Source organism: Spodoptera frugiperda, chromosome 12, assembly GCF_023101765.2.
Source record: "Spodoptera frugiperda isolate SF20-4 chromosome 12, AGI-APGP_CSIRO_Sfru_2.0, whole genome shotgun sequence".
Taxonomy (NCBI): Eukaryota; Metazoa; Arthropoda; class Insecta; order Lepidoptera; family Noctuidae; genus Spodoptera; species Spodoptera frugiperda.
In genome coordinates, this window is record NC_064223.1 from 10,288,300 (window position 1) to 10,307,298 (window position 18,999).

General features: G+C 34.0%; 2 protein-coding genes across 2 annotated transcripts; both read right to left on the reverse strand.

Moving 5' to 3' along the window:
• Positions 1-407: 407 nt before the first annotated feature.
• LOC118262192 (protein takeout) lies at positions 408-13,755 on the reverse strand. The gene is made up of 6 exons (XM_035573347.2): positions 13,519-13,755; positions 5,801-5,919; positions 5,570-5,691; positions 2,544-2,677; positions 1,396-1,545; positions 408-1,087 (listed from the first exon to the last, which is right to left on the reverse strand). The coding sequence occupies exons 1-6, from the start codon at positions 13,583-13,585 to the stop codon at positions 936-938; spliced, it is 744 nt and encodes a 247-aa protein (XP_035429240.1). The 5' UTR covers positions 13,586-13,755; the 3' UTR covers positions 408-935.
• Positions 13,756-15,369: 1,614 nt separating this feature from the next.
• On the reverse strand, positions 15,370-17,690 carry LOC118262185 (uncharacterized). The gene is made up of 3 exons (XM_035573341.2): positions 17,535-17,690; positions 16,871-17,136; positions 15,370-16,671 (listed from the first exon to the last, which is right to left on the reverse strand). Exons 1-3 carry the CDS (start codon positions 17,593-17,595, stop codon positions 15,616-15,618), a joined length of 1,383 nt encoding a protein of 460 aa, XP_035429234.2. The 5' UTR covers positions 17,596-17,690; the 3' UTR covers positions 15,370-15,615.
• Positions 17,691-18,999: the final 1,309 nt, after the last annotated feature.

An 18,999-nucleotide genomic window follows, 5' to 3' on the forward strand; every position in this document is an offset into this window, starting at 1 on the left:
CGTAACAAATTATTTGTATGTAAATTACGGTGAAACCCGTGGCAACTTTCCCGAACGTCTGTGTAGCCGTTATCTTTATAGATTTCCTCATATTGTTTGCATTATAATACGAAGAGGTCCTAGATGAAGCCCTCTGTACCTCAACAACTCTTTAATATGCGATACACGATGAATACGGCGCGTAGGTAAAGTTGCCAAAAATTTGGTATCTTTACCCATGTTGTTTTTTCTTTACTACGGCTAAAGTAAGCGTTTGTATATAATGACGATTACAGTAAAGTGAGCCAGATAGACTACAATTTTAAATATATAGTTTTGGTTTCTATGCGTCTTATGGTTAAAAATATATTTCGATTTTTGTTCCAAAATATGGTAAAGTTGCCATGTTTTACGGTAAATAAATGAAATTCAAAATTTTGAAGACTTTATTACAGTTGTACAAATTGTCGTAAAACTAATAATACAAGAGGACCGTCCGGTCGAATGTACCTTAGGAAGAAGTCTAAATAAATACCTTACATACTACATTTTACAATTACAATGTTAAAGAAAGTAATGTCCAGTCTATAGCAACTAATACAAACACGTGGGTATCTTGTTCTTAGCAACTTAAGTTATCTAATGAACTTAAATTTTACTTAAAAGATGTTACTGGGTTATCCATCAATTTTATTAGCACCAATATTCATAAAGTCATATTTGATCTTGTCAAATGCCTTACTCTGTTCAGAAAACAACTTATTGAAGAAATGTTCTTCAAATTGTTATAATCTTTTATTGTTTTTTACAAATTGATGGATCGAACTACCGAAACTAAAGCACCATTTTGGAAAAAAAACCATTTTTAAAGTTGGTCTGTCTGATTATCGGTTAACCAACCATGTTGTCTCACTGTATTTCTGTGTTAAACCTAAGATTATCTTTATTATCTATTATTAGTCCACGATCCAGTCGTCGTATGGAATCTTCTGGAACACGTTGTCGAGGAAGCGTGACATCTTCTCTGCAAGGTCCCGTTTCAACTCTGGCTTCATCTCCTTCAGCAGCTCTTGGGCGTTTGTGTTGATGAACAGGTTTAGGGCAGCCTCTGTCATAAAATGTTTTTCATTTTAGTCTTTCATAGCTTCATGTTAAGTATTTGACTACTAGGAACATTTTACGAAGATAATGTGTTTTTTCTTAATATTTGGAATTTTTTTTAGAGACATTTTATCTTTTATATCTCTTTGGAAGTAGTCATTATGAATTTCAATAGGTAGGTAGGTAGTACGTATCAATGCGCCCAAATGCGACGTTGTGTAGTTAACAATTTTCTTAACTTTACCATTATCACATGTATTATAGAAAGTATCAAGTCCATAATAGCTATGACTATATAATACACATAGTTCTTACCTAAGACAGCGTTACTATTCTGCAGATTCTCGACGCCCATCTGAATGTCTTTGACGGAGAAGTCCAGTTTGAGCTGCTGCAGCTTCAGGTAGGTACGGCCGTTGCGAGTGTACGGCTCTCCGCGGAAGTATACCTTCGCCTTCACACCGTCTGCCAAAGGATTAGGGAAATTTTTAAGTTGTTTTAAGGACTTATTTGTTGTAATATTGGGATAAAATAAAATGTAACTTTTTAATCATTTGCATTTGCTTGCTTTTTTATTCCCTGGTAAACAAAAAACCAATTCCATTGATTTATTCTTAAACTTAAATGAATTGCCTTTCCAATGATACCTTACAGTCATATGTCTGCCATTGATTAATAGGGTTAAAATGACTATGAAGGGAACTTTTAAAGAGGTGCGATTTTTGTGACGCCGAGTGTATTTAAACTTTATTAACTTTCGTAACTTTACCATTATCACATGTATTATAGAAAGTATCAAGTCCATAATAGCTATGACTATATAATACACATAGTTCTTACCTAAGACAGCGTTACTATTCTGCAGATTCTCGACGCCCATCTGAATGTCTTTGACGGAGAAGTCCAGTTTGAGCTGCTAGCTTCTACGGCCGTTGCGAGTACGGCTCTCCGCGGAAGCTTCGTCACAGTCTGCCAAAGTAGCATTGTTAGTGATGGTACTGGATTTAAACGTTACAATCGTGCGTGCGCAGTATGCTGCTGGCCCGAATATGTGTTAGCATAGCTTGAAACTGTCGAGTTCCTCGTCAAAAGGTCTGAGTAAGCCTGATTTGATAATAATCAGTAAAGTAAAGTTTGCAATTTACCAAAAATGGTGTTATTGCTTTATCATTTGAAAAGATCTGACTATAGAAACCAAAAAAGCTTGTAGGTAGTAATTATACGATCATCTATTTCAAACTTTCAACGGCAATTTTGTATATTTATTTTTTTCAATGTTGCTCCACTCTATGATATTCTCCTGTGCCATTGGTGCGTTTACAAACATAGTTCATAATTATACACGTGACACCTGGACCCAAAACAACAATTTGTGGACCATACAAAGAGTTCCATGCGGGAATCGAACGGGGTATGCTATTTTATTTTTAATAGTGTAAAGAAAAGTGAATGTGTGTACTGACCGTATTCGCCCCAGTACTCGCCACCACCAGACGCACGCACGAGCAGCAGCACTCCGGACGAACGGTAGCGTGCGCGCGCACTGATGTGGGGCCCGAATAGTGTCAACTGGAACTGATGCGTCTCTAGGTCTGACCTGTTTGATAATAAAGTAAAGCTAATTAATTGAAATAAATAATAACACGATAAGCATGGTACCTTTTACCTAATATCTTAATGGGGCCCGGTAGGGCTGATGCCCAACCCGGAGATGCGGGCTACCTAGCGAATTTACCGGATCTAAGAGAGATTGGATGATTTTCCCCTGCTTAAAAAAAGTAAGCTACGTTATTCATAACTTATGATACTAAGATAGTAAGTGTGAACTAAATAGAAACGATAATGGTAGGGCTCAATTTAAATGGATAGATGAAAAGGAAAAGAAAGATAAAGGCAAAGTAAAAGATGGAAAAGTTACTATTGAAAAGATAGTTTATGATGAGGTTGCGAGGAAGGAAGAGAAGGAGATATAAGCCTGAACGTCAGGTAATTCTGAACAATAGTAAATTATTTACATGATCATATACAACGAAGCAAGAAGTACAGCTACTACGTATAGTCATAACAATAATATGTTTGAACCTAATGAGTAGGAATATTAATTAATAGTATGTGTGAAACATAACATGTCATAATTACGATTTACAAACTGAATAATATTCATATTGTTGATTCAGAGAGATATATATGCATAATAATGTTTCATTTACATTTAACATTATATTCTATTTGCCTGGTGAACAACGTTCCGTATTGATTTTTATAAGTAAACTGACTGTATTTGCAAATCATTTGTATTTGTTTTCCTCAAAGTTAAAGTCAAAGATATTTATTTCAATTAATCATTTGAAACGTTAAATTGAATTGTTCGCCAGACTCTCTGTCAGTAAAGCTAGGTGCTCTCTTCCTACAATCATCAACAGTATGTATTTAAGGTGGATGACATTGTACATAATTTTTTTAAAGCTGGTAAACAACGAGACGGATCCCCTGATGGTAAGCAATCGTCGCCACCCGTGTTGACGGCCTTTTGGGTGTAAGGCATTTAAGGGTTGTTGAAAATTGGGAAGATTAGGAAGAGGGGTATTCAGAGCTCTGTTAACTACACTCACACAGCCAAACACATATGTTTTCGGTGAGGCCGTTGTATCAATCCGGTCGAGCCAGCCCATTCGTGCCGAAGCATGGCTCTCTCACACAGATTATGCAGTTAAAATTAACAACGTGTTGATATCGTCAGTTACATTGTTTGAACATTCGAACTAGATCTATTGTAATGCGCTGGGAAAAGTTACCATTACAAATTTCGCCAAAGAAAAAGTATGTTTTGCGGCTGCAAGTAGACAAGCTTTTGTTTTTCAAATTTTATTAATCCAAGATGATGATAAATCCTTAATTTTATAAATTACCAATTTTATAAATAACCATTTTTAACCCAGTCGCCGTTCAATGATATGGTCTACATGAGTCCATTCAGAATCCTTAATTTCATCATATTTTCTCGAAACCTTACACGCTTTATGAAAACCTTTTGTTACCCCTTCAAGTATGAATATTATAAGATAAGAGACCTCTACCAGTATACATGGTTATACAAGTTGTTTGTGTTATGAGTCGACAATTCTTTGTCCCCTTCGACCCTGCAACTTATATGGACATTGGACAAGCTTTCCACGTGAACAGAATAAATTAAATCATTATTTGTCATATCCAAATAGTCTTAATATTTACTTATTTGCTGGAGTCAGTTAAGAACGGTAATTTGACAAGTTAAATTTTACGACTTTTGGATTCCTATTAGTCATTGTTTATGAGACGTTGTGGAAGGATCTAGGCGATTCTTAAAAAATAAAATTACAAAAAGTTAACGGCGTGATTATCTTCAACCAAAAGTTAACAATTCTGCCGATTGAAACACTACATTTGGTTTCTATAAATTAAGCTGTTACACTGCTCTCAACCAATCCAATAAAAATAAGGTTGATAATAAGCTACCACGATGCTTAATAACGCGGGAGAATAATGATTTGTTAAACAAAAGTTATGAAGAAACATCCATCTAAGCTTGAAATAAAACTCAGAATTCTTTCCTTAATAAAAAGTTACTACAACAAAGAGCACTGAAAGGGAAAGCATGTAATGTGTAATCCTTTTAAATGACTTAAGAATGTCTTGGGAAAGGTGAACAAAACTGATAAAAAAGCCAACAATTATAACAATTAGGAAGAGATAGATGCTCATATTTCACATTGTAACAATAGTGTTGCAAAAACAAATAATTAGTATAATTACTGATGGTCTTTGTTAAGTTTTTCATGTGGGAACGGATCTTATGTAAGGAGAAAAATAACTTGACACTACAATGTAGTATGAACGTCCCAAGTCTTTATTGGTACTTTAGCTGAGTAATTTTGTGGTTAGTTTGAAATGAGTGACGAGTTCTGTGTCGTACGTGCTAAAACATACATCGGAACAAATATAAAACGCAATGTAAATATGATTAGTTCTTGAGCCGCTGTTGAGATAGCGGTAGATATTCATGTTTTCATTGATTTAATTTAATGATCGTTTTAACACCTTTTGCGGTTAATGACATAAATATCGAAACTAGATTTTTTGGTGAATATAACAGGAGTTATCATAGTTGTTGACATGGCTCTAAATGCCATTAAAATAAAGTCTTTGGACTAGTTAGGAGACCAAAATGTAAAAGATAGACAAGTGATGTTAGTCGTTCGGCTATTATTTTTCATCAGCTGACCCGGCAAACTTCGTACCGCCTCAAACATTTTGTTCTCACCTTTTAAACCTTCCCTGGACTTTTGCTAATAATTCAAGACCAAAATTACCCAAATCGGTCCAACCGATCTCGAGTTTTAGCGAGACTAACGAACAGCAATTGATTTTTGAATATTGTTAATGATCATCAACAAATAGCTTGTGAAAAGGGATCTGAATATGCCTTAAGACTGCTCATTTCTGGTCTTACCTCACATTAGTGATGGTCATGTTAGACGCTCCTATGGCTTGGATGTCCTTGAAGCTTGCTCGGTAGCCATCGGGACCTCCACCCAGTGCGATTGACAGCTCATCGATTACAATAGGTTCCGACTGGAAATTCAACATTATTCGGGATTTTAGTAAGGCCTTTGATTACTTAGAGACATGTTTAGTGGTTTTTTAACAATTTAAATGAGTTTGTAATAATGATTAGCTTTACCTCTTCGATTCCCAGTTCAGGAGCTCCTCCTTTCATGTATTCGATGAATGAGTTGAAGCTGCGGAGTAAGCAGGCGTCCACGTTGGGATCCCGTCGCGAGCATCGGCCCCCAAATATGTCTGGGTGAAGAAAATTCCAAATATAGCACCAGTTCATCATAAATTATATTAAGAATGGGTGAAGTGAAGGTGATCTAGGTTTTTACAGGCTTGTGTAAAAAGGTTGAAATTGTAAAGTCCAAATAAGACTTAAGGAAAACAGTTTTGAGGAAAACAAATACAGTCAACAAATAAAGTTAACTAGAAATCACGGTTTACTCAGGTCAATTAATGTAGAAAATCTCTACTAGTTTCGAGTTAGTAGGCTGCGCGACGTCGCCGCGTCTACGGTCGCTGCTTATGATGAAGAGTCCTTGTGTGTCTCGAAACTATTAGAGCTTTTTTTCCATTAAATTACGTGAGTAAACCGTGATTTTTAGTTAATATAGTATGTCTCACGATAGTTATTATAAAAATATAACAAATACCGACAATAACAGACCGTTCGAGTCATATTAACAGTTAACATATTATTATAGAACATTCCTACGTTTCTTGTTATTTTATTAGTCAGCTGTTATGCTAATAGGCTTTCGATAGCGTAGGTATTATGAATATGGCTGACACTACTTTGTATGCTGTTGGCATCGACTAACGGTAGGCAGGCATTGACGCGGTGAAAACAATAGAATCTGATAGATACACAATGCGAATTTCTGCGAAGCCCTAGGAAGGAGCGATCGTGTGATTAGCTTTGTTTTAGCTAGGAACTGGGTTCTTGGAGACACTTTGTTTTGATCTTCAAAAGTACACGATAGCTAATGAAGCAGTCTGATTTGTAAAGCTTAATACTGTTAGAGTATTTGTTAATAATTATAATTGGGATGGATTATCCTGTACAAGTCCCGGAGACTAACTTCGTTAAAAGAGACATTTTGCACGTAGTCATATGCAGTCTAATCCTAAACCGACATCTGCTTTTTTTTGATAAGTTGTTTATTATATTTATTCTTTGAAAAACTTGTATCGGTAAGTAAAAAAGATGATAAATGAATGTTATTTTAGTTTACAAGACAGACAGATAAAAACAAATCATTTTTGATTTAGTATATCCTAAATCTCCGATTATATGACCATTGACCAGTATCTATATGGTAGAACCGTTTGTTTGTTGAATACATTTATCCTCATGTGTCATTAGTGTTAATCAAATAATTTCCGTTAATGCCGCATTGGAAGAAATGATACAAACAAACAAATAAATGAAAGTTTTATATAGAAACGCCTTTCTCTTTGTCAACACAAAATTAACTGTCATCGTTCCTTCTGAGAATTGTGTTTAATGGCTAACGCAGTGCTAATTTTGTTGCAAAATATTTTGGTTACTTAACTTAATTCTTATATATAAGTTTTTAAACTGACATGGTCACTAACACTAGATTTGGAACTTGAAACGGGATATTTACCATGTTTTTTCTTTTAACTATAGGACGTCCTATTGAATTCTTATAAAATAAAAATTAAAAAGCGTTTTTCAGGGCTTCTAACAGCAGATACGAGATATGACGAGATGAACTTTTGGGTATTAACATCAATAGATGTTACACTTTCGATACCTTTTAAAAGTTTCTCATCGTAGAGTCAATGGATCAAACAACAATGAGTACAAAGAAGGGCCTACAGCTCGCGGCTACAACGTGTCAGAAATAATTATGTTTTTAACTGGTTGTGAAGTAACGGATCGCCGTAATGCACCTGCCGGGTCAATGACCCACCGCGGGACCTTGTCCGCGAAACTCGATCTCGCAAAAACCATTTACTGTTAGCCATGGAACACTTAATCCGTCTATATGGGGTGCAATAATAAGCTCCAAGTCAATGTAATCAGTATGTATAGAGGACATCGCTGTTGTAGGGTCCTTGTTTGTAAGCTTATGCTTAACATGGTATGCAAAGGTTTTACTTAAGTTGGATCAGTAATGTAATAATGTTCTAACAATTATTTCATCCTAAGGGCATATTTATCTTAAGTGGCTACACCATAAACTACAATTAACTAATGATCTAAATATCTTTTCAATTCGAATTTTGTCACAAAGATTTTTATCGATTTTGCTATAGAACCTCCATTAACACGAGCAAAAGCGAAGTAGATCAACGATTAACTATAAAACTAACTGGTTTAAGTAAAGTGGGATTAATAACAAGTTTCTGTGGAAACTTTCGTGCCAACATAGGGTCAAGGTCCCATACATTTGATGTGGCCTGGCAAATAGATAATGGCTACTTAAGAAGTAGATGCTAAACCGACTGGAATAGGTACGCTGACCTCATTGAGGCCTAGAATTACATGATAGCGTGCTGACAGAAGTTAATGTCAGTGTATTAGTAGCAGGTACATACCTGATTATATAACATACAAGGACATATATATGCAATCACATATTTAGGACGAATTACCGCTGCACATTAATCAAGCCGTTAATAAACCCTTTTGTTAATCTCGTCACTGTGTGCAACTTTAATTAATTGCACATTTATGATATTTATGTGTTAGATACAGACATAATTTTAGTTGTAATGAGTTTATTATTCTACTGTAGACGTGATTTTAATTAATTAAATTGTTTTCAGAGAAGATTTGTATCTTTATTTAAGAGGACAAATATGCATATAAACAAAGTATGGAAGTAATCTCTAGACAACAGCAACTGGGGGGGAGACTTTAACGTTTTGAAGCCCCATCTTGTCAATTTCAATCAACGGAGTGGCTGTTTCCTGTCGCAATACAAGAGCTATGACATTTAAGACCCGTGTACACTAATACTAAAGCAATAAAGAAGCTGCAACCACCATTATAACGAAGTTTTTGTCGAAATTCAATTCAAGCAACAGCTGTTTTGATGGTTAAGCAATAAACGTATGAAGTACCAAATTGAATGTCATAATTTTAGGAATGTGCAAACGTGCGTGCATTAGCGATGTATCAAGATGCAATATGTGATTATCATGATTTTGTTTTGCAATTCTTTTATTAGAGTATAATGATGATGGTAGTTGCTAAATTGAAATTTTAAGAAGTTTACGTTGCGATATTTTGATTGTGGTTTCTGTTGGTAATTGCATCGTCCTTTCCAGGGTGATAATTTGAATTAAATAGCTAAGTAAAAGTACGTACGTATAGACGATCGCACTTGGTCCTCTCCGAGCCATATTCGATCGTGTCAAAGTCAAAGCATTTATTTCGATTAATCCTAAATTAGGCACTTTTGAAACGTCAAATTGACTTGTCTGTCAGTGAAGCTAGGTGCTCGTATGGTGCATGGTCCGCCATACATTATCAATGTGAAGGTTTGGTTCGATCGTCTATTTGTGCTTTAAATACGACAAGACTTTCGTATTCTGCAATAATTTATATTTCTTCAGCACTCAATAGATATTACCAGATTTTTATTTTAATATTATAAATTAACTATAACTAAAATAGGTACGTGTGGTTTTACGTAATTTAAAGCTTTCATAGGGCAGTAAAATATCAAGAGTTTCAGTTTAAAACGATATGGCAAGGGCAAGGATTGATATTATTTACCAATGTATTGTATAATAATGATCATAGCCAAAAGGTATGTATTTAGGTAGGTATGTATTATATGATAATTAATGATATATTTAGTTAGACCATTTATATAATAGCTTTGTGTGTTAATTTTAATTAATTACAAATGACAAAGAACTATACCGACATACTTCGTTGATACTGATAGAATATTTTAATTTTTGATGTGGAAGGAAGGATAAGATTTCGTTCTTATATTTTTTGATGGAGATTTATTATTTAAACGCATGTGAATGTGTGGAAAGAGATTCCCTTCCCAATTCCCGATTCTCTAACAACCCTTAAATTCCTAACCCCCAAAAGGCCGGTAACGCACTTGTGTGTCCATGGCGGCGGCGATTGCTTACCATCAGGTGATCAGTCACCTCGTTTACTTATTATAACATAAAAAAGAGCGATATCAGTAAGAAGCTGACATAGTATTATATACATGAAGAAGAATAATTAGTTCTTATACTGCATAGGTAATATAAGACCGTATATTGTGTTTCTGTCTTTAATTCAGAAAAATCCAAATTACTTCGGATCTTAAAACTTTTCAAGCAAATTAATTTAATACTGATTTATTCAGTTTTATATACTAAACACAGGTATACTTAATGCCATTGGCATTCTTAAATAGAAGGTTAAGATAATATTATCCGCTACGATGGATAGTTTTAAGACATTAGTATTGCACCTGCGTGTTGTCAAGTGTCATGGCGTCGATTCGAGCCGCGGCATCCATATTACCCAACCTCTATTATACGCATTTCTCCTACTTTCTTAGGCTTCCGTATTTAGCGAGCACTTTATGTAATAATCTATTTCTGATCTTATAATGTTTACGTTATTGATTTATTGACATAGGTTTACATACTTATGTAAGTAAGTACACCTACAATAAGTGAAATTGATCAACACAAATTGAAGATTTACGAAAAACATATACAATATACATACAAGCTTATGAATGGGGCCGTCGGTAGAGGACACCTTATAGCAAGAAGAATCCTTGTGTAAATTGGCGTTCCATTGTCCCTGCCTATCTGAGACAGGCGTGAGTTTTTGTAAGTACATATTGAAATATTTTATTTTACGTTATAGTCGCAGCATCACATTATACGTCGGCATTTTAATCAAATTGGTATTGAGAGTCAGCAGAGAAGTTAACAGTAGGTAAGTAGAAAAAGCTTATAAGTATCGTGTTCGCAAAATCTGACGATTAGAATTGCCAATTCGGAATATAAAATTAATTGCAATTACGATTATTAAGTGGTCAATTATAAGTCAAAGCAATTATTGGTGACTGATATCTACAATTTATTATGAGCTTAATTACTTAGAACTTAGACACCAAACGGAGAGAGAAATGGACACTTGGACTGTCAAGGCAAAACGTAGACTCGTAAATGGGACCATTAGACGATGCAACTAGAAAAGTGAAATTGTTTAATTGATTTTTGAACCGATTTGGCATGTTTATAATGTATTTAGTTTCACTTTAACTTTTATAAACTTTCTTAATTGTATTTATTAATTTTAATCGTTGATTAGCTTATGAATCAGACCTCCGCGGAGTCCGTTAGGAAATGCCGACCTCATCTATTTTTTTTATATAATAATTTTTGACGTGTAAAGGTGCTCTTTTGTAGCCTATTTATTTACAAATATTAATTACATAATTTCATTTTATTTCAATAGGTTGTTTTTAGTTATTAAGATTACCCAATAAGAAAAAAAAACACACCATAGCAATGACCTTTATTTCTTTTGTAAACTTTTGTAAACTGTCAAGGTAAATGGGAATTCATGTCAGGTACACGTAAATAAACAAACAAAAAATATGACCTCGCTAATCATATACGCGTTAAAGTCTTAGTTATTTTAGTTTTTGTGCTAATTGTTATGGTAATTTTAGTGTTCGTGTATTAGGTTAAACTAAATACCTTATTTGTATTTTAGTAGGTGAGAACAATGCATTTTAAGGTACTTATTGTAGAACGTCAATATTAAACGATAGCATGTTGCCTTGATTAGATTAAAAACGCAAATCATTATGTAAAAAATTTTTTATTTCCATTTTTCGGAAGACAACTAGAAACTAGTGAATTGGACGATATCATTATGTCGCAAGATGTTACCAATGTCAGACACAAGCAAAACTATCCTTTAAAAAAAACCATTTAAAATCTTTTAATTAAAAATTATTTTCACCTTTTGACATGAAACCCTAGTCTACTCCAAAATAAGGAGTCACTGCAAACCTAGCCTAATAATATTAACCCACATTTAACGAGTTTCTACAACAAACATCATGGGACTAAATTTCATGATTACTTAAACTATTTCTTAGTACCTAACGATTTTGTATCGAAAACAATTGCTAAGGACTGGGTTAAGTAACTGTTAAATGTCTCTGAGTACGGCGGTAAGTTTCTGCCTCCCATGGGAGACAGGTGAGGTCATGAGGTTATGTACCTATGCATATCAAGGGATAAGTTGATCCGACTAGTTCTTAAATGACTTTATTTTTAGCATTCTTTTTAGACACAGGATTAATTTCTTTGTAAGAAAAGAAAGTTTCAGAAAAAAATTGCAAGGGAAAGTGTCTTTACTTTCACGTTACACACTAATGCACTGTTATTAAAGTAAAAAATAAAAATATTTAATGATCCTGTTATTGTTATATCATTAAAGTGTGGTTTTATAATCATGCTGATGTTCAAAAGTGAGCTTCAAGCTTTTGGTAATTGAGTACTTTTTAATAAGTATACTGTGTAATTACTACATAGTGAATGCAAAATTAGTTGTATAAAAATCAGGTCAATTTTCAGTTTCGGTGACTCAAAGTACTAATTTGATTTTTAAGCAAAATTAATTCAATTACTTTATTTTTTTTACAACCATAAAGGGAATATTGTAACCATAAGGTGTTACAATAGGCTTAAAGATAAGTTATATTTATGGACCATGTAAGACCATGGGCCGTGTTCAAATAATTTGATATCATTTAATATGAGTTAGTTTTAAGTAATTAAAATTATTGTACTTTGTTTTTTGGCAAATATATATACAGTATTGCTTTAATGTATTGGTTTAAACTGTAAAATTATGCATGTAATTTTTACTATTAAAACAATTTAAACAATAATATAGTAAGTAGTCTAATTTTAAACGCTTCGTTGACAACAACTTCACAATTATTTGAAATCGATGACATAATCTTGAATAAAAGTTGTTTATGTAAATTAATCTCGTTAACTAATTAAAAACCGTAATTTTGGAAAACCCGTGTTTTGACTATATCACAGTAATTTCCCTGATCTTATACTTAAAAATATTTACATAAATGATAGTTAGACCTCTAAAGAGGTTGAACTCGTTTACGTAGGTCCCTTTTATTTGTTGCTATGCCAACATAAGAATTTGAGGGGCTTTTTTTAATTGGTAATTTTTGTAGGACGTTATTTTTTTATTATTGATATTTATAAAGTTAGATAGCTTCTATCGTATTTATTACTATTTTTCTGTAGATGACCCATTAGGAAACTAAATTCAGTATAGCTTTAGAAAAAATAAATACGTTTTTTGATGATTGGACAAGATCAGAATGGGTTCACTCTACTTAATAGAGTATAGTCTATCGACAAATGCACAATTATATTAAACTAAAGAAATAAAATAATGCCTTTTACAAAATAACGAGGATAAATTTACGATAAAACACCATATTTTAATGAATAAAAAAATCCTTCGATCGAGTTCAAAATTGGAAGAACAATACGTTATATCGAGAGGATTAAAAAATAAAATACAAGATATGGTCCTTTAAAAACGAATAATCGCAAACAAATAAAACGATAAAAAACAACTGCGACATTATGTCGATTTAAATAAAGAAGAAAGCGTTAATAATCAAGGTTTGTGCTAATGCGAGCGTTGTGCCCTTAGAAAATTTGGGTTAATGTCACCGAATACCTGAAAAGAAACTCACTCCATAGTGCATGCTATTGTTTAGGGCTAGTAAAACAAAATGACACAAATAGTAACACTCGTCCGTCTACTTTCTTCCATCTACTTACGTGTGTTTGAGGTCCCCGATGCTATCACTGCAGCGAAAAATAATACTAACACTTGGTAATACGCCATTTTGAAAATAAATTATTTAAACATTAAAAATAAAACGTGAAAGAGCGCGCCTCGGAAGTATTCCACGTTTGAATTTAGGAATAGACAATTTTGTTTTTTTTTTTATTGATGAAAGCCGGCAAGCGTCCGGCGCGTGCTGCCTCGGTGGGAGCAATGGTGGGCTGAACCCTCTCCAAGGCACAAGATGCGTTGACCGCAGGTTTTCTATACATTTTTGCGGATGCGTATTTTTTTCCTTTTGTCTCTTTGTTAGTGTTTGAGAATGACATGTCATCGAGTTTCTCACATTTCGTTTTCTTTATGATGTCTAATTAATGTGCCTTAACTCTCTAGATAGTTGCCTGACATAGATAAACATTTTTGGAATTGTGTAAAATTTTTATTAGAGCTGTTTTTCAGTGTAATTATTACATAATTATAATAAATAAAATATGTGTTCCATATTTTATTTCCCAGTCGACAGACTTGTAGAATTAGCTTTATTGTTTTACGGATTAAATAATAATTTATGGAACCAATTTACTCAATAAACCAATAAGTAATCAATCAAATAATTTAGGTAAAACCACTTAATTTTAAAACTGTACACGCTGAACATATTGGGTAACTAAATAAGGTATTGATTTCACCTATCACCCCTCACTGGATGGTTTACAATTTACAGGACACTCCGTACATCCAATAACATAATATAAACCTTACACCCTAAACCAAATGAAGTTGTTATCAAGAGAATGCCGCGACTTCATCATCATTGTGTTATCGTGTGATGAATTTGAATTAAACGTGAAGTGAACGGCCGAGGCGTAACTTATGACATGCCCAGACACTTAGGGAATAAATTGAGATGTTCCAAGATAATAAAAATAACATTGTTATAAGAAATGAGTAAGGTTTAAGGTTTAACTCTCTTTTGTAGAGGCCCTTTCAGTAAATTCCCCTCGGCTCTTGAGGATGAATTAAACAATAAAGGTGTTTACACAAAGAAACAGGTTTTTGGTACAGACAAATCTGTACGGATCGCTATCGATATGTAAGCACCCTAGTTAAAGTCAAAATCAACATTATTTATTTCAAATAGACCAGAAAGGCACTTTCGAACGTCAAAGCAAAATATAAATCAATTGTTGGTGAGCCAAATAAATAAAATAAAACAAAATAAAAAATAAATAATTTTAAAAATATCTCTCCGTCTGTCAGTCCTCTAGTTAAGCTACTTGCTCGTTCCAAAGTGTAGATTACTATGGAGAAGAATGAGTAAGAATCTCAATAAGTTACTCTTTTTCAATCAGGTTCGCAATACATTGTTTCGTTGGTTTAATTATTATGTGAGAACAATGTTACACCAATATTCAGTCAAAGAGATAGAAAAAGAACCTATCCTAACAAAAACATAGTAACTACGTATCCGAGAATAGAGAGATAAAATACACTATAATATTACATATTACTTATTATATTGCTTCTTTGTCCGTTTGAAATTAATCGATTTTCCGAAATGATTCTCGATACAACCGAATCGAATCTCGATACCGTTACTACCGGTTTGAGTGCATTCGTGATGAGGAATATGTCGGTCATACACTCTTGCTCTGAATTGCTTTTTATTTATTTTTCATTTCTGCAATTCATTTTGAATTTAAAAATGCCGGAAGACTGGCAGCAGACGCATAAAAAATAACTTTACTTTTTTATGGTTTATTTATTTTTGTAAATCGAACTTAACCATAAAGTTTCGCATTAGCCGTTAATTTTTATTGAAAGAAAAAACAAAACAAGTGGAATATTTCTTCATAAATGTATTTGTTTTGAATTAACATTTTAATTAATTATTTATTATGCGTAATTATACATACTCGTATACTTATCAGCAAGATGATGATTCAATATAAACAATAGAATTCATTGGAGATGTGTCATTGGACAAGTGCTTATATTTTATTGAAAAAAAAAGCTATAGGTAGGAACTTCATTGTGGACTATACGGTAGATATACATTATACATATACATATATGGTACAAAGCTACGTTTAAAAGTTAAAGAACTCGTCTTCATCATACTTCACATTAGCATTCTCTGGCCCTCTTAGAGCTGATAGCTTGAAGCCTGTCTCTTGCATTTGATCAAGTTTTGGTAACTCTTGTTTGATCAGCTCATCCACATTTACCTTGGTCAGTTCCTGCTGAATTCTTTCCCTCAAAGGTCCTTCGAAAGCATTCATTATCTGGTATCTTAGAAGATTAGGAATAACGTTTATTGCAAATTCAATCACGTAGTCCAGAGTGCCTGCACCGTCGAAGCGAACTTGGATGTTACCTATATCGAGATCTATGTCCCTTAATGTGGGAGCTTTCCTGGTGTCCAGCGGCTGTGCCAGTATCACCCTGGCACCAAAGTACTCTATAGAAAACGCCGCCGTACCCGCTCTAGACACAAGTCCACTCACTGCCGACACATCCCACTGAGTTCTTCCTTCCAACTTTTGTGTACCAACCTCAAAGTCTGCTATAGCTGTATTGTTTTCCATCTTCAAAGTTATATTACCAACTCTTTGGAAAGAAGATATTCCAGTCACCCAGGTGTTAGCCAAAGAAATAGTGAATATACTCATTGTAGTGTTGTTATCTTTGATCTTGTACGGGTCTAACTTCATGTCGCTTATTTTTTTCCTAACGTCGATGATCACCATGTCCAGAGGAGAAATGGAGTTGGGGAATTGTAAATCGCCAGCGACTTCTTCAAGTTTAGCATTGATTTCAGCTCTAGCTTTAGGATAGGCTTCCTTGAGGATAGCTGGCATACTTGAGTCAAAGATGGAAGCACCTCCAGTGTTAATAATGCTCTGCAACATACCTCCAAGGAAGCCTAAGTTTTCGAAGTTGGTGGCTATTTTGCTGAAGCTTAGGTCGACGTGGATGTCTTGGGCTCGTAGCTTTCCGTCTATTTCTACACCGACATTAGCCTTTGCCAATATTTTCAGGCCTGTGATGTCGACTGTGAACGGTCCCCTTGAAGAACCGAACCATGATGATATCGAGTAGTTGCCTCGAGCTTGCAAGGCATCTATCCTTAATGCTGCTTCAACCTGGAATAATGTTACCAATGATTTATTATTTGTTTAGTTATGTATTAGAACATACATTGTATATGTCATTTTCATTTACAGGGACAGGGCTCACAGATATACGAGTACTACGTAGTGATATTTATACATCGTTTGAGTAGTCACCTTTGATGTAAATGACAAGTTACGGAAGAAAGGATATTTATAAATTAAGACTTACCACAAGATCTTCGACTTCAGCATTCACATGTAAGATTCTGAGTTTACTAAGACCGTGGACCTTTGTATTGGTCAGGTACAGCGTGCCTAGTTGTAGAGACTGCTTCATGTCTGCCACAGGACAAGGGTCTGGTATGACGTCACCTGGTAGACCTACAGGGTCTGGTTGCCTAAAATGTTCTAGCATCATCAGGATATTGTCGCTCAACTTTTTCTCTCCTTGTGCCAATTTCTCGCTCTCCGTTGAAATGTCTTCTTCCGTATCATCTGGAAATATATTTGGACTACTATTACATTGTTTGTTTATAGCTAGATTAATGTTTCTTCCGTAGGTAATATGGTGAACACTGTAAGTTTTTGTGGCCATACAAAAATCGTTTTCGTAACTATTTATAGAAATCATTAAAAGTGTCTTTTTGAAGACTTCTTAATCAGATTTTTTGTTTATCAATCCTCAACAGTAAAAACTTAAACCACGTCAAACGAATGCGCAGAAAAATTTCAATATTGACTCATCACACACGACAAGACGACACCGTCAGAATAGAACAAGGGCACTAAGACCAAAATATTATTAAGACAAGAAACACCAAAGTTTGATTACTCATTAACGGCAAATATAACTTTAGCTTCACTAATAAATATGTACACTTTGTTGAACACACCTTGGCCTGATGCCGCGACAATTATTAAACAGAATATAACTATAAACTTTTGCAGCCACATGTTCCCTGACTTATGTACCACTGAGTAAAAAACAGCCGAATATTGTTTCGTTATTCATACTCAAGTCAGGGGTCAATCCTTATCAGTTCTACGTAGCCATTTATCAATACTCTACGGGTTTCCTGTTTAATCATTTCGGATTCTTTTGCTCTTAATATCATTAGTTTTATTAAAGTGAGGGCCGTTTGTTCGTTTACTGGGTAATGTTTAACTTAACAGCAATTTGTACAGTGGTCAAAATGTGATCATAGTTGAGGGATCTAGTTGCAGACTACACAAACACCATTTGGGCATAAAATTTTGGAATTATCAAGCATTGTAATGTTGTCAGTTGATCTGGAAATCATTGGAGGAGTCCTGTGTTCAGCAGTGGACGTGATGTGGCTGATAGGGCGATGACGATTGTAAGTAAGCATTGCTTTTCTGGTTAATAAGTAGAAATATTTTAATTGAACATGCCTTAAAATTGTTTTATTGACTATGTGTGGCTGTGTATAAAAAGTGGGAATACTGAGTAGATGACAATATACCTATATGTACTTTATCTTATAAGTAAACTTAGTTAAGTAAAAAAAAACTTGTAAACGAATGAAGCAGTTCTTACCTTTTCTATGTAAGTCACGTTCGACGACGACAGTTCACGATCTGTCTATTATTTTAGTTCCCAGACGCAAAGATAGTTTCAAAAATTTATTGCTTTAATTTCGTAATACTTACGTGATTGTAATTCAATCCGTGATTTATAGTCGTTGGCTCGTTTGTATGACGACTGTGTCGAGCGTCTTAAAGTTTAGGGTTCGATGCCCGTAATGGGTGATGAAGTGGTGATGAAAACGTGTTTATATAAATATCTGTGTAGTTGTATAAGTTTAAAATGTAAAAGTAAGAAAATGGTTCTTTCTTTCTGTTGTTTCTCAAAGTTCTCTCACTACTTAATATTATCTGTTGTTCCACCTATTTCCACATACATAAAACTATCTGTCCAATTAGATAAATAAAAAAATCCAATGTAAGAATTACTCACATGTTAGTTATAGTTAAGTAGGTACTTCAACTTACTGTTGTACGTATGTTTCTTTGCTGTGGTTTTTCTTGTAGGCACTTCGGACAAATATATTCCTAATTTCTTCAGATATATCCAATATTCCGATCTGATTTCACTCAATTATTATAATCATCTTGTAATCAATGTTTATCTTTAATTGTTACCAAAGTCTTAGCAGGTTTTTCCGAGGTTTATCCATCTTATCAGGAATGAATCATCTTATTTACAACGACATAATTATAAACTTTTTATTCTAAATAATGGTAGAGTTTATGCTCACTAAATAATATCTACTCGAAGTAATTATTTTTAAATTGTCGTCAATATGTTTTTGTAAACTAATTAATGTATTTGTTTAA

Excerpts from the sequence above, each read along its gene's own strand:
- LOC118262192 (XM_035573347.2), bottom strand. The coding sequence starts at position 13,585 with ATGGCGTATTACCAAGTGTTAGTATTATTTTTCGCTGCAGTGATAGCA. Across the intron at positions 5,692-5,800 it reads CTGAACTGGGAATCGAAGAG|TCGGAACCTATTGTAATCGA; the intron begins GTAAAGCTAATC and ends TTGAATTTCCAG. Across the intron at positions 1,546-2,543 it reads CGAGTACTGGGGCGAATACG|ACGGTGTGAAGGCGAAGGTA; the intron begins GTCAGTACACAC and ends ATCCTTTGGCAG.
- LOC118262185 (XM_035573341.2), bottom strand. The coding sequence starts at position 17,595 with ATGTGGCTGCAAAAGTTTATAGTTATATTCTGTTTAATAATTGTCGCG. Across the intron at positions 17,137-17,534 it reads TGTCGCGGCATCAGGCCAAG|ATGATACGGAAGAAGACATT; the intron begins GTGTGTTCAACA and ends ATATATTTCCAG. Across the intron at positions 16,672-16,870 it reads CTGAAGTCGAAGATCTTGTG|GTTGAAGCAGCATTAAGGAT; the intron begins GTAAGTCTTAAT and ends ACATTATTCCAG.